We start from the raw sequence: 24,691 nt of genomic DNA on the forward strand, positions 1-24,691 counted from the left end.
TTTATTTTGTGTAATGAGTGAAGTTTTTTAGAGTTTTATTTACCATTTTAACACCAAAATGCCATTTTATATACTGCTTTTGATCTCGAAATGTGCCTCTTTTTTTGTACCAAAATCTTGATCTTTTATTTGCCATCAATTTGTGTCCCTAGCTATTACATATCTAAAAATGTTTTGTACAATGTCATGAAAGTGCATCAGATTTGGGCAGTTGTCTACTTCTTGCATAGGAAAAGCAAAGAAACAGTTGTGAATAACATCTCCCTCCCTAACAAATGCACATAAAAGAAAGTTAAATGTGTTCCATACAATGGTAAAATAATGTTTATGCATGTGATCGTTGCCGTTATGAATATATTAAGTAATATTTGCTCTCTTGTCCCAGCATACAAATGACTTTCCGCTATACACCGAGGCCATTAAATTCTTCAATCACCCAGAAAGCATGGTGAGGATCGCAGTCCGTACGCTGACGTTGAACGTGTACAGGGTGGATGACAAATCCATGCTGAAGTTTATCAGGGACAAAACTGCAGCCCCATACTTCTCCAATCTTGTGTGGTTTATAGGCAACCATATCTTGGAGCTGGATTGCTGTGTGAGGAATGATGCAGAGTAAGCAAGCTATTATATTTATTAGCTGTCCTTCGTGGCAGACTATTAGGTTCCTGGGTTCGAATCCCAGCCTGGCATAGGTGTTCTTTGTTAGTGTCCATTTATCAGTTTCATTATATCATTACTCATCCTCATCATCGCGATTAGCCAAAAGAGGCAGAAAAGCAATGCTAAATAACAAACATCAATCACTCGATCATTACTTGAACAGAGGACTTGTTTTTCGTTTGCTTGCTCCACACACTTCAGTGTGTTAATATCTGGAGCTGGTGTACTGTATGCTTTGTCCTTCGTGTATCCCACAGAAAAAAAAAGTCTAGAGCATCCTTTCTCTACTTATAGGGTGCGACCCACTGCTTGGTCCCGAGGGGGCATTTTGGTGGGTCATGAAGTCGAGCTCGAAATATTGAGTAATATTGTATATAATATTGTAATACTGTATCTTAAAAACCTATTACATTTAAATTACTATGATATTTTGTTTTAAGAATTTAAATTCAATCGTGTGTTGTACGTAGTCTAAACTCTACATTTCTGTTATTCGGGCTCTACAATTGCTTTTTACCGGCATCTTTGATGTTTAACTCAAGGGAATAAGATATCTGTCATTTTCGTTTCTGTTGCTGAAATTAAATCTTAATGCATGTCGATTTAAGGTGTCGCTTGATATTTCTCCTCCAAATACTTGGAGGTGTGGTCCAACATCATGGCCTCCACATTCTCCTGATATTACACCTCTAGACTTTTTCCTGAGATCCCACAATTGCAGCAATGACAGTTTACAGTATAGTAACATTTATGTGTGTTTATTTTTGTAACAAGTTCTGAAAATCATAATGGATATTGTGCATTTCTTCCACAGTCACCAGAGCCAGAACAGATTAGCAGACCTTGTGGCCGAACACCTAGATCATCTCCACTACCTGAACGACATTCTCTGCCTGGAGATTGGGGACCTGAATGATGTGCTCACTGATCATTTGCTGAACAAACTCTTAATACCTCTTTATGTGTATTCGCTGACTAAACGGAGGAGGCATTCTCAATTGGAGGTGAGAGTCTTTCTCTACTGCTTTGATATGGAATATTTATATTCATCTGAATTTTGATGAATTTGTTGCAATTTTCAAGCATCGGTATAGGCAAAAGTTGTGTGTTTGAGTTCCACCATGGGCATTGACATTCCTGTGTGAGTGTCCCATTATCAATTTCAGTTAACTATCTATCATTCATCTTCATTGTCACAGCCAGCTAAATGCATCAAGAAAGAAACACAAAAGAAGAAGAAAAATATAAATCAGCATTGAAGAAAATTGGGGAAAAAAATCAATCTAATAACAAGTTAAAATCCATTAATGTTACTTTCAAATTTATAAATATATCCTGTGCTATTTATACTTTTGTTACTAAGGAGATGAAATTTCAAAGAGCACTAAGTGTACAATTAATTCATTATTTATAGACTACGTAGGTAGATAATGGTGGCAGTGAAAATGTTATGGACTCCAAAAGAAATGTTGGTCCATATGGTACTCGTAAACCGAAAGGTTTATTGCATCAGCAACCTATCCTTATCCTGTAAAAGATTGATCAACCTACAAATTTTTGCTTGCTTGCTTGCTTGCCCTGCACAGAGGACACAATTCAATGTACTTGTCTAGTACATCCTGCACCGTTCGCGTGTTGTCTAAGGCATCAGGCTTTGGGCTCCGACTACAGGATGCGCTCTGGCTTGAGTCTCCTGGTGAGGGGGGTGGGGGTGGGGAGCGTAACCACTTTTCTCCTGAGATTTTGGCCTGTGTATGGGACCGGTGTGACGAATTTGGGGAGCTATGAGTAGCATAATTAGAAACCTACAATGATGACTGGAGGTTCATCGTGCTGAATAGAGGTAGCCACAAAGTCTGAATAACTAATATCCAGATTTCAAATTATCCAATATCAGTTTTGGATGCAATGGAATACCTGAATATCTGGATAATTCAAATATCTGGATAGTGTAGATTTGATAAAGGATTTGTAGAAAATCCGTACAGTGAAATACAAACCTGACAAACAAGAGAACATGTGTATAACTAACTAACTAACTCTCTAGCCTTCTTAAACCCGAAGGTTCATGGCTGCAGCAACACAGGCCTTCCATCTGTCCCTATCTTGAGCAAGATCTATATACTCTTTTCCATCCCTACCGATTTCCTTTAGGTCCATCTCAACGTTGTCCCTCCATCTTCGTCTTGGCCTTCCTACAGGTCTCTTACCATCTGGTTTCCCAACAAGAATCCTGTAAACTCCTCTTTCCTCTCCCATTCGTGCCACATGGCCTGCCCACCTAAGTCTTCTTGATTTAATTATTCTAATAATATCTGGACATGAATACAAATTATGTAGTTCTAAATTATGTAACCTTCTCCACTCACCTGTCTCCTCATCCCTTTTAGGTCCAAATATTTTCCTAAGAATCTTATTTTCAAATACTCTCAATTTATGTTCCTCTTTTAATGTAAGGGACCAAGTTTCACACCCGTATAATACTACAGGCAAAATTACTGTTTTGTATATTTTAACTTTTAGTTTCTTAGATATTAAACGAGAAGACAAAAGTTTATGAAGAGAGAAGTAACATGCATTTCCTGAATTAAGCCTACTTTTTATTTCCTCTTTAATATAATTTTCATTTGTTAATATTACTCCTAAGTATTTGAATTTGGAAACTGGTTCAAACGAGTTGTTATCAATAATTAGATTTTGATTATTACCTAACACTTGGTTTCGGCCTGTAAGCATATATTTAGTTTTCTCTTTGTTAACTTCCAAACCTATCTCTTTAGCAGTTTTGAAAAATATTTTAGCATTATTCTTAATCGTATTTATATCATCCCCCAGTAAGTCTACATCATCTGCATATGCTAACAACTGAGTCACACCATTTAATTTTAGTCCTTCTTTAGTTTCTTTTACCTTCCGAACAGCATATTCTAAGGCAAAATTAAAGAGCAATGGAGATAATGCATCTCCTTGTTTTAACCCATCATGAATTATAAATTTGTCAGACATATTATTACCCACACGAATTTTACTTTCTGTTTCACTGGTGCATATTTTTATCATACTAACAAGCTTCTTAGGTATTCCAAACTCTACTAATATATTATATAATTTATCTCTTTTGACCGAATCATATGCTTTTTTGAAATCAATGAATAGCTGATGGACATTTTGATTATATTCCCACTTTTTTTCAAGTGTCTGTCTGATGTGAAAAATTTGATCTGTAGTTGATCTGTTACGTTTAAATCCACATTGATAATCACCTATAATTTCATTAGCATATGGGGTTAGTCTTGTTAAAAGAATGTTAGACAATATTTTGTATGTTGTTGAGAGTAGAGAAATTCCACGGTAATTATTGCAGTTCATTTTATCACCTTTTTTAAACACAGGAACAATTATGGATTCTTTCCACTGTTGAGGGATTTCTTCTTTATTCCATATTAAACAAATTAATTTATGAATTTGACATATTAATGAATTTCCACCATATTTAATTAACTCAGCTGGTATTAAATCAATCCCAGGTGCTTTGTTATTCTTAAGCCTTTTAATAGCATCTTTAACTTCAGTCAAGTTAGGTTCTGGAACTAAAGGTTCTGCTGTGTGGACTTCATTTACTTCTGATTTATCTCCTACATGGACATTTAAAAGGTCATTAAAGTAGTTCTTCCATCTATTTAGAATATCGCTTGGGTCAGCTAGAAAATCACCGTCTTTATCTTTTATCAAGTTTACTTTAGGTTGCCACCCCTTTCTAAATTCATTTACACCTTTATATAAATCTCTGATATTTTTATTTTTGCTGTTTGTTTCAATTTCGTTAATTTTGCTTTTCAAGTAATCTCTTTTTTTACTTCTAAACGTGCGGTTAACTTCTCGCTTTATTCTATTATAATTGCTTAGATTTGTATCATCCGAGTTATTTAACCACCTAAGTCTAGCCTGATTTCTTATTTCTATTAGATTATGACATTCATTATCAAACCATGGCTTACTTTTTCTTGGTTTATGGTATCCTATAGTTTCTTTAGCTGCTGATTCTATTGCATTACGTATGTGCTCCCAATTCTTATTTACGTCTGTTTCATTTATATTTTCATCATCATTTAAATCCTGCAAAACCTCAAATCTATTTGACAGTTTAATTTGGTAATCTTTCTTAATTCTTTCATCAGCAAACTTTCCTGTATTAAATTTTATAACTTTTAGATTTTGTTGCTTATGATTTATCACTGAGAGTCTTTCTCTTAATTTAGCAATTACTAAATAATGGTCACTGGCACAGTCAGCACCTCTATGTGTACGAACGTCAATTATACTAGTATGCCTTCTCTTATCAATGAGAATATGGTCTATCTGATTATGAGTTTTACCATCTGGAGAAGACCAGGTATATTTATGGATATCTTTATGTTTAAAAGTGGTACTTTTCACAATTAAATTCTTTGAGGTTGCAAAAGTAATCAATCTTATACCATTATCATTACTTAATTCATGAAGACTTTCTTTACCAATCGTGGGTTTAAATGTCTCTTCTTTGCCAATCTGTGCATTACAGTCACCTAACAGAATTTTCATATCATACAGAGAAAATTTATCAAAGACCTGTTCTAACTCTGTATAAAAATCATCTTTAGTATTATCATCTTTATCTTCCGTTGGTGCATGTATGTTTATTAAAATAATTTTACACCACCTACCTTGTAAAACTGCATATGATATCCTATCATTAATAAATTCTATTGTTTTAAGAGCCGAGATAATTCTATTATTTATGAAAAAGCCTGTTCCAAAATTATGATTTTCAGTACCACCATAGAAAAAAGTATAATTTTTAGTTTTACAATTCCCTTCTCCTGGCCACCTAACTTCCTGGACAGCTACTACATCTAATTTATACTTCACTATCTCATTAACTGTACACTGAAATGCCCCAGGCCGGTAAAGGCTCAGAACATTCCAGGTGCCTAATTTAATATCCTTATTCCTAACGTAGATCTTATCCTTAGTCCAGGGACCTCCCAAAGTAGTCCCCACCCGGAGATCCGAACGGGGGACTATTTTACCTCCGGAATATTTTACCTTGGGAACATCCATGGCCTTATATTTCTGTTTCTTGACATGTCTTTTTACAGTGCAGAGTTGTCAGCTCTACGCCTAACCCCCGATATGAATGGAGGAACTACTACACAAGACAAACACAAACATATTAGACAGCACAATTACTACACAAGACGAACACAAACACATTAGACAGCATAACTACTACACAAGACACACACAAACACATCACAACTATAACACAATATAAACACACACACACCACAACTACTACACAATATAAAAACAAACAAACAAACAAACACTCAGTGTCTCTCTCTCTCTCTCTCTCTCTCTCTCTCTCTCTCTCTCTCTCTCTCTCTCTCTCTCTCTCTCTCTCTCTCTCTCTCTCTCTCTCGTGGAAGTGATCGATTTGCAATACAGAGAACATGTGTATAGCCAATAAAATGGATAAACGATAAAACTATCTGGATAATGTACACATTTGGATATCTGGACATTCAGATAATCCAAATATCCAGATATTTGATATCCAGATGATTTGGTTAATCAGGATATCAGATATCTGGATGATTCAGATAATCTAAATATCCAGATAATTAGGATAATCTGGACAATTTGGATATGCAAAGAATCTGTATATCAGAATATCTAATATCCAGATAGAAAATTATCCAATATCCAAATAAAATTTTATCTGGATTTGACGATCCCTGGTGCTGACCATCACTGGTTTGATGATCTTGCGTCTCTGCTGAGAGATGAGGGGTCGAGGCCGGCAGTCAGTAGATATGCCTTGGCCCTCAGGGGCTGTTGCATCACAGGTTATTTATGTTGTTATAATTTATATATGTATTAATCTCAAGATAATAGTATTTTGTTCCTTCTCTTGCAGGATGCTAAGCCCCATGTGAGCAGCGTTGTGTCCTTATTTCTGTTGTCTCAAGTTTTCCTCATCATCACACACGTCCCTCTAGTCCAAGTTCTAGCATGGATTATTCTAAATGGAGATATGAATATATTCTCAGAAGGTGCTTCAGAAAGACTGGCATCCTATCGGCAGGTAAGAATTCTTTCTATGTTTTCTCAATCTCTACTACACCAAATGCTTATTTCACAAGGGTTCCTTTATGTGGTATTTGTTTCTTATTTTTTGAGCACACCTGTTTTGTATCGGTGTGGCATGAAGTCAAAATGTATTACGCTCACTATCTTAACAGCACTTGAAGAAGTAACCGAGTTACAGTAATCATTACTGCAAAAGTAACTATAAATTACATTTATAATTACATGATGATGTAGACCCTGGATTCGTACCTGTAGCATTAGTCATATATGAACCATACCTTTCTATACAGTGACAGTATTTTTGTTGAACTCACATCTTCCAAATATGTTGTTGTCAGATTGAGAGAACTTAGAAGTTTTTGGGCAGTGTTTAATTTTTTTTTTAAAGTAGATCAGAGTTTTGCATTGAATTTAATGTTTTTTAATGCCCTGTGGAAACAATTTTCCAGTCTTACAGTTTTATTTACTCAAGGGAAATTTGCACCTCTTTTAATACCTGGAATCTCACTTAGATAAGGGAGATTTCAGACACATGTCACTTGGGAACGAGCTAATAAAGAGCTATGTTCTACACTAGCAGCACAAGCCTGTATTCAACAGGTGAAATTGTTAAATGACTCATGTGGTTTCTTGCTTCGGTTTGAAATCTCCCTAAGGGTTTTGTTCCTGAAGTGGGTGATTAGTGCTAATAGCCGTTATCACTGAGCCTAAATGTCACACAGAATTTGATTATGTAACTTTGTTTGTTTGCTGTTGTAATTATAGCCTTGCATTTTTTTCGTGATGGGTCACAGTAACATAGAACGATGGAGCAATGATAACTCCTCCACTAGCACAAACCAAATGTTCTGTCTCCTATGTACTCAACATCTCTCTTTGCTAGTAGGCTCCACCCACTGCCAGACAGTGTTGCCACATCCATTGATATTATGTCATTCTCATTACTTCCGAGACAAACCATTTCTTTGTTTCTGCATGTGCATAGCCTCAAATGTGGTATAAAACTCTGCCATTTTATTATTATTTTATGAATAAAAATGTATAATCTCTATGTCCTGGTTTCGTAAACTAAATTTCTAAATGTGCAGTTCATTTTCCAAATACAGAACTGACTGCAATCGCCAAATTCCATACATCAATCACGAAGGTCAATGGACCATTCATGTTCCTCGTGGAACTCGTACAATTTTATATTGGATTAGTAGAGCATCACCATTCGTAAATTTTATATCAGTAGTTTGTCAATATTTCCAACAATTTGATATTAATCCCTGCTTGTTATTTATAAAAGAATATTGGTAAATAATGCTAATTTTGTATTACAGTGAAACCTTGATTTTACGTTTTTCGGGGAACCAGGTTAAAAGAAAATTAAAATGCAGAAAAATGTAATATTGAGGAAAATTTTTATAATATTCTGCCATGTTGAGACATCAATATTGAATGTATAATCTTGTCAAATTCAGAAATGAAAAATTGGGCTTCTACTACAATGCTGATCAATCACATTATGCACCCACTCATCTCAAAAAGCATGTAAAATTTGTGCATTTTTTCACATCCTGCATAGTGCAATAATAATAATAATAATAATAATTTACGCCCATTGCCTATGAGAATTAATTGTACTTTAATTCAACCTTAGTATATGTTGAAGAGGTTTACTCGTGATATCAGCCAGGTGATTTCCGGATAGACTTCCGAGCTTTCAAGAGGTAAGATCTCTTGTTTTCAGGTATTGAAATAAGAATGAGAATGAAGATGAGAGTGACGTTGGCTCTTGAAAGCTCGGAAGCCTATCCAGAAATCACCTCTTCATCATTCGCCACCAGGAAAGCTTGTAGAATTATTTCTTAGTATGTGTTGTTGTTGTTGTCAACTTGGCTGGACACTTTTCCGTTCAAATGCAAACTATATTTCCAGGGTTGTGCTTCAAGTAAACCAGGATTTGTGGCACCTACTGAGACTCTCGAGAAGTCCCTGGAGACGAAGATCAATCCTGGCTGGGGATGCAATCAGCATCTGGAGGCAGAAGAGGAGCTCAATGACAGTGCCGCGGAGAAAGAGCCGGAGACTGCGCAGAAAGCAACCGATGAGCCTGTTGATGGTAAGTTTTATTTTTCTTTGGGTCTGTTATTGGTCATAATTATTGACATCACAATGTATTCTTCTTCTTTTACCAGGTCTGAGTAACCAAAACCCGTTCTGAGACTACTTAATTGATCATTCCATCGGTGACATGGTCTTCATAATTTATTTTCTCTTTTGGCCTAAAATTTAATAATTTTCTAGGTAAACTTCTATCTGGCATCCTCAGAGCATGTTGATTCCAATTTAACTGATATTTTTAAATTTCAAACACCATTGCTTTGACCTTCCATTTATTTCTGATTTCTTTACTTCTAATTTTGTCTAGTAAGGTTACTCCACTTAAAAATGGCAAAAATCTCATTTGTGAACAATTTATTCTAGTTTTATCATGTTGATGAAGAGTCCAATATTCGTTACCATATAGAATAGCAAGTTTTGAAATTTTGTTATGGTATCTAATTTGAATTTCTTTTCTCATTTGTTTTCCAAAATTTATTTTCAAAATTTTAATTTTAATCTGTTATTACTTACGTGAAATTTAGAAGATTCCACACTTCCGCGTTGCACAATTTAATAGTTCAATCCTATTAATTTCGAAGATCCACTGTCTTCATTCACATTAATCTATTATGTATTATTACATTTTTCTCAACATCTTTTTGGTGCTCGGACAGTTAAATATAGCTTCCCAAATATACAAAGTCTGTTACCTGCTCAATTATTTTATCGTTTATCACTATTTTCGCTGTAGGAAGTTTTTTACCATTTATTGCTATTGACTTTGTTTTATCATCTGAAATTTTGATGTTACACCAAATATAATTACCAATACTAGCCAATGTTTTCACAAATCTTGGGTATCTTGTTGAGAAATTCTATGTCATGTTCTCAGAGCTCACAAAAGTGATGCTTGACATTTTTTCACCAGTGCAGATATCTTGGGCATTGTACAAAGTGCTGAATGTTACTAATTCTGTGCAAAGTGAATTTCATAATTAATTTAACAGCTATTTTAATATTCTAATTATGTCACATGTGATACCTTGAATATTTTGAAGCAAAACTGTTTAAGGTTATGCATATAATTAGAATGGAATATTCACCCACTAATATTAATCAACATTTTGAAGAACCTTTAATTGTTACAATTTTCAAGCATCTGTGGGAATCGTCAAAAGTATTAGCTTCAGTTCAAAATGATATTGGCTCAACCATACAATACATACATAATTCTAGTATGTATATTTAAAGAAATGTATTCATTCAATGAGATTATCAGCTGTTAGATGCTATCTAAGACTTGCTTTTTGTGCACTAGATGTTAAAATCTATACTCAAAATATGCAGAAATAGTATAACATGACATACTAAAACCTTAAATTTCTCATGGAAACCTGTAGATTATGATAGAGCTTAAAGTGCTGCAGGAAGAGGATTTCGATCAAGTGTCAAATAGTTTTCACAGACGACACTAGATAGCGTATGGAATCGAGAGCTTCTTCGCTCGAATAAGTTCAAACAGACAAAACAAGTGATATAAGGTGGTAGTACATGTACAATGGAACCCTGATTTTACGTTCCTCAATTTTACATTTTCCCTCATTATACATTCAATCTTGATGGTCCCAACAAAGCAAAACGTTGTAAAATTTTTCTCGATTTTACATTTTCCCGCATTTTAAGTTTTTTCAGCTTGGTTCCCTAAAAAATGTAAAATCGAGGTTCCACTGTATAACCATAATTTTTCTGTGTAATGGGCCCTCAAACCTGTATTGTGAAGTGAAAGGTGCAGTGAAATTGAACCTTAAGTGAGAATAGTCATCATCTTCATGTTATAGTTTTTCTTGTATGTACGCATTGCTTGCATTGTAGAATTATTTTCCTGTAGTTTACGGTTCTTAAATAAAACAGACTGCTTCTTTTCACAGTTAAGTTGCTATATTATAGGGATGGGACCAATTAATCGGTACTCTATCAGTATCGGCTGATATAGGCATTACCGATTATTTTACCGATCTGATATATCAATAAATATCTGATAGTTTAGTACAAAATTCTGCCATTTTGTTGTAATTTTTATGGATAATCTCCATGCCCTACTTTTTTAAAAAGTAAATGTCTAAATATGGAATTTCTCTTGCACTGCAGTCACTTTGAAACACATTTTTTAAGGAGGTCAATGAACCTTTCAAGTTCTTCCAGGACCATTTCTAATTTTATATTGGATCGGTAGAATATTGGTTATCGGTATCGGTAAATTTTATATCGGTACTTTATCAGTATTGGCTAAAATTTCATATTGTCGCATCCCTACTATATTACAACAATGTAACATTGACAACATACATTATATAACGGATTCTTTTTGTTTAAAAAAATTACTGACCATTGTTATAACTGTATCTTTAGTCAAAATGAAAATAAATGTCTGATGAAGGGAGCGTGCGTTCTCCTGAAACGTCACAAAGAAAAACTGTTTTCTTATGCTTGTAATAACCGTAAAATACAGGAAAATAAATCTTAATGTTAAAATGTGGTTTATTTTATCTTACCAATACAGTGATATATGAAAATGAGACATATGATTGTGGGCTGAAACTGCCAGGACGGATATTTTACACATATGTGTGTACGATTATTGTCACATTAAAATGATATTCCATTGTAAATGCGGGACTCGAATGAGTATAAGCGAGCAAAAGTGGTTCCATGCAGTACTAGAGTTGATTTCCATATTTTCCACATTATTTTGCAGCTCCCTAATCAGTGTTCCTAATGTGTGTTTTCTTTCTAACCATGTCTCCAGATGTTACAAAGACAGGAACAGCAACCGAGGAGACATCTCATAGCTCAAGCACCCCTAAGGCCACCGCCACTGAGGTCAACACGAACATCACAGACGAGGAGAAGGAGCAGCGTCTTGCAATGGAGACCCCCATCCCTTCCTTGGCTAACAGACCGTTCCTTGAAGCCATCTTCAATGCTTTAGAGTGCTCTGAGAATGACTATGCTGCTTTGTTTGCTCTCTGCTTGCTCTATGCTTTGGGCCACAATCAAGGTATTGTTTAGAGAAAAACAATAATGAATAAATATAAAATTAAATTAACTACCGATGGCTGACACACAAATCAGGAGAATCAGATGTGGACATTTAGTGATTTTAATTGTGAATATTTCATTTTCTTATTTCTTTTATGCACCTGCTAACAAGCCTCTTCCATGAAATGGTGTGTTATATGCACAAAATTAAATGAAAGACGGATTATCTTACTATTCAGTTCAATCTTGGAATTATTTTTCTTTACCCTTGTAATTGTAATTTAGGTTAAGCAGTTGGATAGTTAGTTTTCTCACCTCAGCAAGCTTACTTTAAGGAAGAATAAATCATAGTTAAATAAGTAGTACAGTCAACATCACATAAACATGAATGTAATATTAATACACAAACATAGGTAATTGAGAAGAATTTCTGTAATTTATTCTTAAGCTCATTGTTTAAACAACACCTTCACAAAAACATAGGTTATGCTTGAACAAGTACAATATGTCCTTTTGTACTCTAGTTTATCAGCATTTCGTGAAAACTTTATTAAACATAATACTTGTAAATTAATGGCAAAATTTCATACCTCTGTGGTGGAGTGGTCAGCTTAAGCAAGGTCCCAGGTTCAAACCTTGATCAGGCATGGATTGTGTATGTTTGTCCCATCATTCTCTTTCCTTTTGTCACATTGTCATGATTAATGTTGATAAGAATCGTAAATGAAAATTAAAATAGAGACAAAATTGTAATTTGTGAATCGTGTAAATCATGTAATTTTGATGCAATACTAGTAATGACTTTTCGCTGAAACTACTACTTGAATGTTACAATCTAAATATTACATTGCAACTATGTCATATCCATCTACAAGAATTTCATTTCAAAATAGTCATAGCTTCACTTATAAAAAGTAAAATTTTTGGCACTTTTGTCTAATTGAGATGCTGGGGATGAAATGCCAATCACATGAAATTCATGACGGGACATTAACAAAGAAATGCTCATGTCGAGGCCAGGACTTTAACCTTAACCCATAGTAATGAGTAGGATCATCCAGCATGCTCGGCCACTGATGAATTTTTTAAAATAGTACATCACAAATTTCGTTTGTACCACACAGTTTTTTGCTACAGAGTAATTGAAAATTCTTAATTATTCATCAGGATAATCTGACTCTGATTAAGTGCAAATGAGAATTTTTCATGTCGTGCAGGATACCTTAATTCTGAAAAGTATTGTATCATTTTTTTTAACTCAAACTGACCTGTGTTATTAATTAGTCATAGAAATATTTATTCAAGCAGAAATTGACTTAGAAAATTCCATAGTATGCCATTCCATACCTGTGTTAAAATCAGGATACTAACACAGCAAACTACAAAGTACGAAAGTAGAAGGCTATCAATATTTTGGGGATGTTGCAACCCTTTTGAAAGGCAGTATGTTGTTTCTTTTGTCCTGAAGACAGGGATGAAGTATCACGGAAACATTAATAGCTCTCTGAATCTTGATATTTTCATGCTTTGTAATTAATTATGTTTTATCCTGATTGTAATATTGGAAACATTTGGAGCAATAGTTTCGAAAAGTTGTACCATGGTGTACCAAGTCAAGAAAGTCATGTAAATCAAGAAAAGGTAAAGAAATCAACAAGTAGGTTAAGAAGTCAATAAAAAGTCAAAAAGTTATACTTGTGGTCAAGAATTTTGATATCACAATGACTGATTGATTGCTTTAGTTTATTTTACTTCACTTTTTTGTCCCTTAGGCTAATCTTGAAGATAAGGATGAATGGTGGTAAAATAAGATTTCTGAAGGGACAATCACAAATGTGTAGGAACGACAACACAAGCCCAACATATGATTATGCCGGTTGCGAGTCCAGTCTACCAGGGTGCATTAATGGATAAAGCAAGCCTAATTCTCTTGTTAAATACATCTTCATTTTTCATCTTAACTCGCCTTTTGGTAAGGGGTTTTCATTAAATAAATATTTATTTTCTTAATTGCTAATTTCCAACTTTACCTAAGTAGGCATCATACAAATAAAGGTGGAGAAAAACAAAAAAAGATCATGAAAAAGTTCTTATTTTGGTAAACACCCTGTGTTTGAATTTGAAGTAACACATGTTTTATAACAAATCTGTGTAATGTCTTAAGACTGAAGATGATATTTATTTAATGTTTTTCTTGAAAATATTGTGAAAAATGATGTGAAGACATTGCAAGGAATCAACTTGCTTAATTTCAGCAAATTTTCATTTCAGGTGCAAATTTACCTGTACAGTATTTTTTTAAATGGCTTTTGATGCTCAAGACTGCAATTAATGATATTTAGAATGAGTTGCATTTATAGCAAAGTGAGTTACTGTTGCATTATTAGTATCAGCATGTATACTGATGAAGATACTTACTTTTAAAATTAATTTTCATGTTATGCTGTTGTGTTTTCTTTTTCATGCATCCTGGTCTAAAAATAGATGGTAGGCATTAGAATTTATAGGTGCTAATTTCTTAGTTCTTAGTCTTTAGTATTTCTTTTTGGTAAATATTTTCTTTTCAAGTGCTTATTAGCAGGTCATACATTAAAAAATGTATATTTTCCTTAGCATAATGTGTGGTGCATTCTGGCAAAGCATGCTTGCTGGCATAGTTAACCTTTTCTTTTTCGAACAGTAGGTTTTATGGTATGCTGTGAAAGGTAACTCCTAGTACAGGATGGTGATAACGTATGATGTAGGTCCAGAAAATTCCCGAGCTCTTAAACTAACTTTCACCGTAAGATTGACAGGTTGCCAAAAGAAGTGCTGGTTATTTTGTTGTGTTGCATTTATGAACACATCCTTGCCTCTGTGGCTATGAAGAGATCCTATGTTCCAAATGTAGGTAAGGTGTGGATGCATCATTGTGTTTGTCCTATCATGTATTTCATCAGGTCATAATTTATCAGGAGAGGTAGCAAAGTATTGAAGAATAATATAATTCTATGAACTCAGGTTTCTTGGAGTACACAATCAGTTCTCTTCATGGGGCTTAGGGCATCGCAGATGGCATAGTGGTTATGTGGCTTCCTTGTACTCAAGGTCCCCCAGGTTTGATACCCAGTGCAAGGACACAGTGGTTCGGTTCGAATCCCACTTTAATTTGTATGTCCAGACATACATTAATAAAGGTAAAGTGTTCCCCTGTACATAGCACCATGCCATGAAGGCGTATAGGGGGTGTGGAGGTAACGCCCCACACTTTCTTGATCCGGTCATGAGTGGGGGTGATGTGATCAGCATCACGCCCCTGACCGCCTTTACCCCCCAGGGTTTCCCCCAGGTACCCATGTTATTCGACGCTGGGTGGGCGCCGGGGCCGCTTCCAACATTAATATGAAGTATATTTGGTACAGTTATTACAGCATACAGAGAATCATCAGTACGATAGAACTTGCTATAAACATAGTAGAAAACATTGATAATGTATTATTTTTAGAAACTGATATTATTAATCAAGATGAGAACTGGCGTTCCCAGGAAAGGGAACATTTTTAGTAGTCAGTCCATTTAACCAGCTTTTCCTACCTTTGACTTTTTTTATGAATACTGGGCGAAAGGGGAAGGGTTATGACATTCCCCCCCTCAATTGTCCCCTGAAAATTGTAAAATTGAGGTTTTACTGTAGTTGAGATATATAGCCTTCCTCTACTTCAAAGCTATTCAAGAATTGGAAGTAATTTTATAATTGAGTGGTTCAGAGCACAAATGGCATAACTCCACTTTTTATTAAAATGGAGTTACATGTATGAGACGCATGTAAAAAAAAGAGCAGTTGGTTATTACAGTGAATAAAATCAAGGGATAAAATGTTTATTTTGATGCTATACAAGTGCATACCATGGCTATTTTTCTACATAGTCACCAGGATGCTCCAAGCATTTCTGGTACCTTGGAACAAATTTACATAGACCCTCTGCATAGAAATCTGCCCCCTGAGATCGCAGCCAGTCGAGGACTGATGTCTTGAGAACTTCACTATCATCGAAACGTTGCGAAGCAAACCACTTTTTGAGATGAAGGAACAGAAAGTGTTCACTTGGGGCAAGATCGGGACTGTATGGTGGGTGTAAACATTCCCATCGGAATTTTTGAATTGTCGCAACAGTACAGTCAGCTGTGTGTGGGTGGGCGTTGTTATGAATAAGCAGAATTCCAGACCGTAACATTCCTCTTTGCCGGTTTTGGATGGCACGTTGCAGATTAGACAGTGTTTGGCAATACACATCTGCTGTGATGGTTCGTCCTGGTTCCAGGAATTCCACGAGGATTACACCTTTTCGGTCCCAAAACACGGTTGCCATGAATTTGCGATGTGATGGTGTTTGCTTGGATTTCTTCGGTTTCAGTGAACCGGAGTGACACCATTGCATGGTTTGCTGTTTCGACTCACCAGCGACGTACGATATCCAGGTTTCGTCTCCAGTCACTATGTGAGAAAACAAGTCATCCCCATCCTTCTCCCAGTAGGCCAAGAAATCACGTGCTGATTTCATTCTTTCATCTTTGTGAGTGTTTGTCAACATTTTTGGCACCCACGTTGCACACAGTTTGCGATAACCCAGATTGTCCGTTACAATTCAGTGTATTGTTTTATCAAGATACTTTAGGAAACTCCTTCCTAAATCTGTAACGGTGTAACGGCAATTGGATTGCACTTTCTCATCAACACGTTTCACAAGGTCGTCCGTCTGAACACTAGACCTGCCACTCTGCTCGTCATCATGAAGATTTGAACGTCCTTCTTGAAAAGCATGTCACCATTGTCTTACCTTTCCTTCACTCATTACTGTTGGTCCGTAAATGGCACACAATTCCCGATGAATGTCAGCTGCACTCAGTCCTTTTGCGTTGAGAAATCTAATCACCGATCTCACCTCGCATTTCCTGCTACTCGCACGTATGCACCTCTACACTGAGAAATATACCTCTGTTGCAGGCAAAGAATACTAAAGCATGTTTCCATGCAGATGCAGCTTCGTCAGTGTTGCCAGTCGCAAGTAAAAAATTATTGGCCTCTTTTTTTTTTTTTTTTATATATGTACCTCGTATAACTTAAAGGTGTGAAGTATCAACATTTCAGTGCTAGAAGTAATTATCTCCTAAATTTAAAATTATTGCTAATAGAGGCATCACTTTATTTGTGCTCCGACAGCTAAACGTAGTACTAAGTTATTTAAATGTGCCTTTTTCTCAAAACTGTCTTGAATGGAGTTACGTCACTTGTGCTCTGAACCCCTCAATTATTCTATTGATTAGCCAGTATCTCAAAAGATGATGAACCTACTGAGAAACATGATAATCATTCAGAAATTATATACATTGATAAGGTTTTTACCTTTTGTAATTGTGTAAGAATGTGTTTTTATTGATTGACGAGATCATTGTTATCTGTTTTGTAGGAGTCAATCCAGAGTTGTTGGATTCTGTGTTGTTTACTTCATCAGAGAAACCAGAGACTAAGCATTGGTACAATGTCCTTCTGGTGGAGAGGCTGATCAAGATTATATCAAACAGCTGTCAACCAAGTAAGTAATACATATTATATGAAGATTCATTACTGGGGTCTGATCCGATACCACTTTAAATCAATACACTTACTGATTCTGGTGTAAGAACATTGTAACTATTAAAATTTGAATTTGAAATATTCATAAATAGAGTTTTGCTTTAAAGTATTCGGTGACTTACATAAGCCAGTACAACTGCCAACTCTGTTGCAAAAATCTGAGATGCAGAAGAAGACATTCTTCTTGGCAGTCTTGTTAATTGTTGAAACTTATGAACACTTCTTCCTGGATGAGATGAACTTTATTTGTTTTGCTTCATGTGAAATAAACATTTCTACCCTCATTGTGTTGTGTAGTGCAATGGTTCCCAAACCTTTTCGTTACACGGCACCCTTAGTGTTTCAAGATTTTTCCATGGCATCCAAGTCAGAATGTAGGCCTATTGTACACTTGCAACGCTCGGTTAATGTGGTTATAATGCTTGCCTTAAGTTAAAAAATAAACACACATTTGAAATTCAGAAACATTTTGTGTGTAAGAAGTACTAAATAAGCACATATATGGAACAATCATATTATTGACTAACAAGTAACTGTCATTTCAGTGAATGGGGTGTAAGGACCTTCCACATAGTACACCCAACTGTCAACCTCACTTCACATAGTACACCCTGGACTGCATTTTGTAGACAAACGAGGCTCTGGCGACTGGCCCTATGGCCAGTATAATTCTGTATGTTGTCATGTTTTTTTGTCCTTATGTGTGCTGAGTACCCGTTTACAGTCTCAGTTTTTAACGGAAGTCAGAATATTTTAAGATTTTAGTTATGCAACGTTAGAGTTGTTATTTGCAACAGTAAGGGACTGGAGCCCATATAATGTGAATGGTGCAAAATAGCCTATGTGCTGATGCACCTAAAACTTTAAAACCAAATTCAAATTCATTTCAGTGAATATATTGGAACATTTCGCAGTGCCGCCCCTGTAAGCTAGCCACACTTTGGGAACCACTGGTGTATTCAAGGCGAAACTTTAGTCAGTTTACATAAATAATAACTCATGGTGCTACAGCCCAGGGCTAGGGATTATCTACCGACTGCCAATCTCACTCCTACATGCCTTAGCAGAGGTGGGCAATCGTCCAACTAGTTACGGGGTAATATGCGGTCAGCCCCATAACCCCCTTACTTGTCGTAGGTTTCCATGACCGGGTTATGCTACTCATTCGTAGCTCGCCAATTTCCTTACGGTGGGTAGCCACCGATCCTGTATACAAGCTGAAATCTCGGGAGAAAAATTGTTACGGTATCCCACAGGAGATTCATTCAAAAAAGGTGACTTTGTTGCCAAAAAGTGAAAGGTAACAACCCAAAATGTGATGAAAATGAAATGAAAATATTGCAAGAAAAGCTCGGACTTTTACTGAAAATTAGGGGTGGGCCGATATGAGTTTTGGCCGATACCGATATAAAATTTACCGATACCAATAACCGATATTCTACCGATCCGATATAAAAATAGAAATGGTCCTTGAAGAACCTGAAAGGTTCATTGACCTTAATAAATGTGTGTTTCGGTGACTGCAGTACAAAAGAAATTGCATATTTAGACATTTACTTTTTTTAGAAAGTAGGGTATGGAGATTATCCATAAAAATTACAACAAAATGGCCGAATTTTGCACTAAATTGTCAGATATTTATCAATATATCGGATCGGTAAAATAATCGGTAATTTTACTGATAAACTGATACACCGATATGCCTATATCGGCCGGTACAGATAGAGTACCGATTAATCGGTCCCATCCATACTGAAAATGAACCAGAAAGGCTCAAAATTGGATCAAAACTTGTGCAACAGCATGTGTCCTGCAACCCGAGGCAAAGCCTGATGCTTTATATTGCACAGCCACAGTGCGGGACTTACAGAGCGACCACAAGGAAGAGAACCTTCGATGAAAGTCTCTGCACACCTTTCCCTTCCTCCGTTCAGCTCGGGCCATAAGAAAGCATGTGGGAGTATGGTGCACAGGAGTCGTGGGTGGGTGCAGGTTGATTTGCTTGTGGTTCCACTATAGTCAATTTTCACGCATAATAAATATACCCCAGTTAAACCACAAAACAAGCCCTGTTTGACACTCCATAACAACTGTAATGTTAATGTGGGGTATGGGGTATCGTGTAGTTTATATTTTGATTTATTTACAGTAACTGAGTGCTTTACATATTTTCAGATTGCCGTGTTCGCCTTGTTACTTTGGAGCTTACGATTCGTCTGCTGATGCAGCTAGTGATGAAGAATGGCTGTAGCTATCTTCATGATTGCCACCTTGCAGCTATTGAAGGAGCTAAAGAAGAGAGTACCTCGCTTTTGCGAAATTTTTATAAGGTATGATTTCTTTGAATTTCTAGTGTTTTTATTGGATAACCAATAGTTCTCCCTCATCAGTATTCCACTTATTTTTTTGAAAGTGCTGACAAAATGTTGAGAAAATTGAAAATATGTTTACAAGCAGCATATTGGAAATTTACTTCACAAAACCAGCTATATATGGATTGCAAATGCTGATATTCATAAAATAGAATTAGGCACTCTGTTGTAGACTAGCTATAAATAGGATAGATTGTAAAATTACTGGTATAACATTATGCCAGTTAATGCTGCTGTGGTACCAATTAATCTGGCCCATCTCTTCTAGAAAGAATATTATTACATAATGATTCAAAAGTTGCGAAACCCTAATTTTGCATGTCAGTAACATGAAAGAAAAGTGATATTCACTTGGGGGCCATGGTAGCTGAGTTGGCTACCACACGGAAGACCCAGGTTTAAATCCTAGTGCAGGAAATGTGGACAAGAAATTTTTCTAGTCATTTACCTGTTTCTGCACAGCTCTGAGGCCCACCCAGCCTTGTATCAATAGGCACCAGGGAGAAAACCTGGGGGGGTAAAGGTGGCCAGACATGATGCTGATCACATCATCCCAATTATGGCAGAGATCAAGAAAATGTGAAGCTCTACTTCCACATCACCCCATATGATTTCATGGCATGTGTACGCATGCACACTGTACCTTTGCCTTACCTTCTTTCGAACAATAGGGCCCACTGTAATGCAGCTCATATTTCTGTCTAGAATATACAGTATTTCCGTAGATTATGAAAGAAACTCAAAGCACATTACAGGGCAGTAGTTACATGAAAACTTTCAAATATGGTCCATCATTGAGGAGGGTCAGAGGTAAAGGTGAGACAAAACACCATTGTTTTGACTCTACTTTCTACCAAGAAATTAGAGCTTTTGAGTTGAAATTTTCGTAACCTGCTATATACCTTGGTGGAATGATTTGGTATTGCATTTGAGTGAAATCGGCCATGATGGCAGACTTTAAACCAACCATAGTGCTGGAGAAACCTACTTGGTGCCGTTCATGCATAGAAAAATAATTTTAAAATTCCAAAATTAATGAACAAGGATTTGTGTAATTAGAATGTTACATGTTTTGTGCCAATCAGTGTTTTTATGGAAATTCGTCTGTATTGAATGGCAGCAATATTGTGCCAATTGTCTCTCTAATATTTGATTGGTTTTAATAAAATATTACTTTACCTTTCCTTCAGTATATCATGTGTGCCTGTTCTGTAATATTTTGCATTACTGCCCTCTTTATTTTCAGAGTGAAGAAATCTTTTTGGACATGTTTGAAGATGAGTACAATGAGATGAAGAAGCGGCCCTTGAATGTGGAGTGGCTGATGATGGATTCCAATATTCTCCTCCCTCCTACAGGAACTCCTATGACTGGTATAGAATTCAGCAAGAGGCTGCCTTGTGGAGAGGTAAGGGGGGATGCTTTATTGATTATTTCTACCCTCTACCTCAAATTCTAACAGATCCCACATATTGCAATAATTCAACTTGCATATCATGAGTCTTCAATCTGGTGCATTACCCGAGCCCAATGCAACAAAATAATACTAATTTCCCTGTTTGTATATTTTTGAAAGGTACGAGGCATATTCATAAAGTAAGTACCGTTTGCAAATATTGCGGCTGTAGCGATGCAGTAACGACCGTGTGAGTTCTCGCTGACGTCCTTCATCCATTAGTTAGCCACACGCACGCGTGGGAGCAGGTCATTCTTTTTTTTCGTAGTTTTCTGAAGGTTTGAAATGTTCAAGAAAATCAATCGGCCCACCGACTGTGAAGTCCGGTCTGTGATTTGTTTTCTCAATGCAAGAATGGTTGAGTTCTTGCCTAGAGGACAGACCACCAACAAAAATGCCTGCTGTGAGACATTAATCCGGCTGCATCGTGCAATTCAAAAGAAAAGACTCAGAATGCTTAGCGAACGCATTGTGTTGCTTCACGACAATGCTCGTCCGCATACGGCCCAACAAACTCAAAATGTCATAATGTCATTCAGCTGGGAACAATTTGTTCATCCGCCAACAGCCCTGACTTGGCACCAAGTGACTACCATATCTCTTTTCATCTGAAGAAGAAGTTTCTTGCTGGTCAGCGTTTCGACGAGGATGACGACGTCAAAGCAGCAGTGCATGAATGGCTTTCGTCACAGGCGGGAACGTTCTATGATGATGGGATACAAAAACTAGTGCCACGCTACGACAAATGCTTGAACAATGGTGGAAACTGCGTAGAAAAGTAGTTTAAGGTCTGTAGAATGCAATGAAAATAAAAAATGTACGAAACTATTTTACTTTATTTTTTACACCCTTTCGGTACTTACTTTCCGAATACGCCTCGTATTTACCCATAGGCACCTGAAAAAATATGTATGCTAGGTGTATGTGGATAAAATGGGTATAACCCAAATTAGAACACTAGTTTTGTTGTCTGCCTTTCACAGTTGTTACAGATTTACCTTTTTTTTTTAATATACAGAACACCAACAGAGTGACATACCTCTTTGTGTGTGTTGACACAGAAATGTGTCGATTGGAGTTAGGTCTTCTTTTTGGTCAACCTTCTTTGCATAGGCATGCGCAGACCCTCTGATTAAGGGGGGCAAGAGCCTTGTTGAAAGTTCAGTGGGAGACAGAAAAACCTCATTCCAACTCACTGTTTTTTTGTATTGATGGACACTGAGCAAATGCATGTCCAGATCCACCGAAAATCACTCTATTAGAAAAATTCCAGCTTCTGTGCCATGTAAGTCCTCTGTTCCCCCTCCTCCTTTATTTTCCTTCTCTGTAATTCAGACTAATTTACACGTAAACATGATTTAGTACAGCAGATTCTACACGTAAACATGATTTAGTACAGCAGATTTTACACGTAAACATGATTTAGTACAGCAGATTCTACACGTAAACATGATTTAGTACAGCAGATTCAAAACAACTAACACATAATTTATTCATTTCCAATGTGAACAATTTATTCTGCATCCACATAGGTGCAACATAACTAGGCTAACAAATAAATTGCGCTAGTCTAAATAACAAGTAATTTGCTGGAGAACTAATTGAGATAGTCCAATTAGATAGGAAATATACCCGCCGTAGTTGCTTGGAACTATCGTCGGCTTGAAAATATATATATTTTTTCTTAACTAACTCTCTAGCCTTCTTAAACCCGAAGGTTCATGGCTGCAGCACCACAGGCCTTCCATCTTTCCCTATCTTGAGCAAGTTCTATATACTCTTTTCCATCCCTACCGATTTCCCTAAGGTCCATCTCAACGTTGTCCCTCCATCTTCGTCTTGGCCTTCCTACAGGTCTCTTACCATCAGGTTTCCCAACAAGAATCCTGTAAACTCCTCTTTCCTCTCCCATTCGTGCCACATGGCCTGCCCACCTAAGTCTTCTTGATTTAATCATTCTAATAATATTTGTACATAAATACAAATTATGTAGTTCTAAATTATGTAACCTTCTCCACTCACCTGTCTCCTCATCCCTTTTAGGTCCAAAGATTTTCCTAAGGATCTTATTTTCAAATACTCTCAATTTATGTTCCTCTTTCAATGTAAGGGACCAAGTTTCACATCCATATAATACTTCAGGCAAAATTACTGTTTTGTATATTTTAACTTTTAGTTTCTTAGATATTAAACGAGAAGACAAAAGTTTATGAAGAGAGAAGTAACATGCATTTCCTGAATTAAGCCTACTTTTTATTTCCTCTTTAATATAATTTTCATTTGTTAATATTACTCCTAAGTATTTGAATTTGTAAACTGGTTCAAACAAGTTGTTATCAATAATTAGATTTTGATTATTACCTAACACTTGGTTTCGGCCTGTAAGCATATATTTAGTTTTCTCTTTGTAAACTTCCAAACCTATCTCTTTAGCAGTTTTGAAAAATATTTTAGCATTATTCTTAATTGTATTCACATCATCCGCCAGTAAGTCTACATCATCTGCATATGCTAACAACTGAGTCACACCATTTAATTTTAGTCCTTTAGTTTCTTTTATCTTCCTAACAGCATATACTAAGGCAAAATTAAAGAGCAATGGAGATAATGCATCTCCTTGTTTTAACCCATCGTGAATTGTAAATTTGTCAGACACATTAATACCCACACGAATTTTACTTTCTGTTTCACTGGTGCATATTTTTATCATACTAACAAGCTTCTTAGGTATTCCAAACTCTACTAATATATTATATAATTTATCTCTTTTGACCGAATCATATGCTTTTTTGAAATCAATGAATAGCTGATGGACATTTTGATTATATTCCCACTTTTTTTCAAGTGTCTGTCTGATGTGAAAAATTTGATCTGTAGTTGATCTGTTACGTTTAAATCCACATTGATTTCTTAAAGAAAATAATATTGTTTAATAACGGTAATAAGATTTCTCTGCACTAGAATTCTAAGTGAGAGTATTAGGATGGGCAACTACCCCCCTTGCCACCTCGTGCGCACGTCTGTGATTCTTTGTATGTCTCGTCAGAATATGTGGGGAATAAGAATTTAATATCCTAGTGTACAATTATAGTACAGATTATGAAAATCTGAATGGCAACATATGGAAATCTTGTGTATACTAATAGAAAACCCACAATAACAAAAGCAAAGAATATGAAACATTTTCTGCACTCTTTTATGTTGAAGCCAAAAGACCCAAAAGTTTTCATTAGTTTTCTCTTTGAACTTTGTTCCAATTTTTTCACATTATTACAAATGCATGAGCAGTGGTGGAATTTTCACAGAACTTTGTGAATGTGAACC

At 36.0% G+C, this 24,691-nt stretch overlaps 1 protein-coding gene across 2 annotated transcripts in view; it reads left to right on the forward strand.

Annotated features, from left to right (window-relative positions):
- Positions 1-24,691, forward strand: part of ema (C-type lectin domain containing ema) — a 67,247-nt gene that overhangs the window by 14,775 nt on the left and 27,781 nt on the right. For both annotated transcript variants that reach the window (XM_083110218.1, XM_083110219.1), the window contains exons 5-12: positions 386-615; positions 1,478-1,667; positions 6,623-6,790; positions 8,719-8,902; positions 11,693-11,944; positions 17,373-17,498; positions 19,715-19,869; positions 21,158-21,319. In XM_083110218.1, the coding sequence (XP_082966344.1) occupies positions 386-615; positions 1,478-1,667; positions 6,623-6,790; positions 8,719-8,902; positions 11,693-11,944; positions 17,373-17,498; positions 19,715-19,869; positions 21,158-21,319 (1,467 nt within the window). The remainder of the gene's footprint in view (positions 1-385; positions 616-1,477; positions 1,668-6,622; positions 6,791-8,718; positions 8,903-11,692; positions 11,945-17,372; positions 17,499-19,714; positions 19,870-21,157; positions 21,320-24,691) is intronic.

Source organism: Lepisma saccharinum, chromosome 24, assembly GCF_977018435.1.
Source record: "Lepisma saccharinum chromosome 24, izLepSacc3.1, whole genome shotgun sequence".
Lineage (NCBI taxonomy): Eukaryota > Metazoa > Arthropoda > Insecta > Zygentoma > Lepismatidae > Lepisma > Lepisma saccharinum.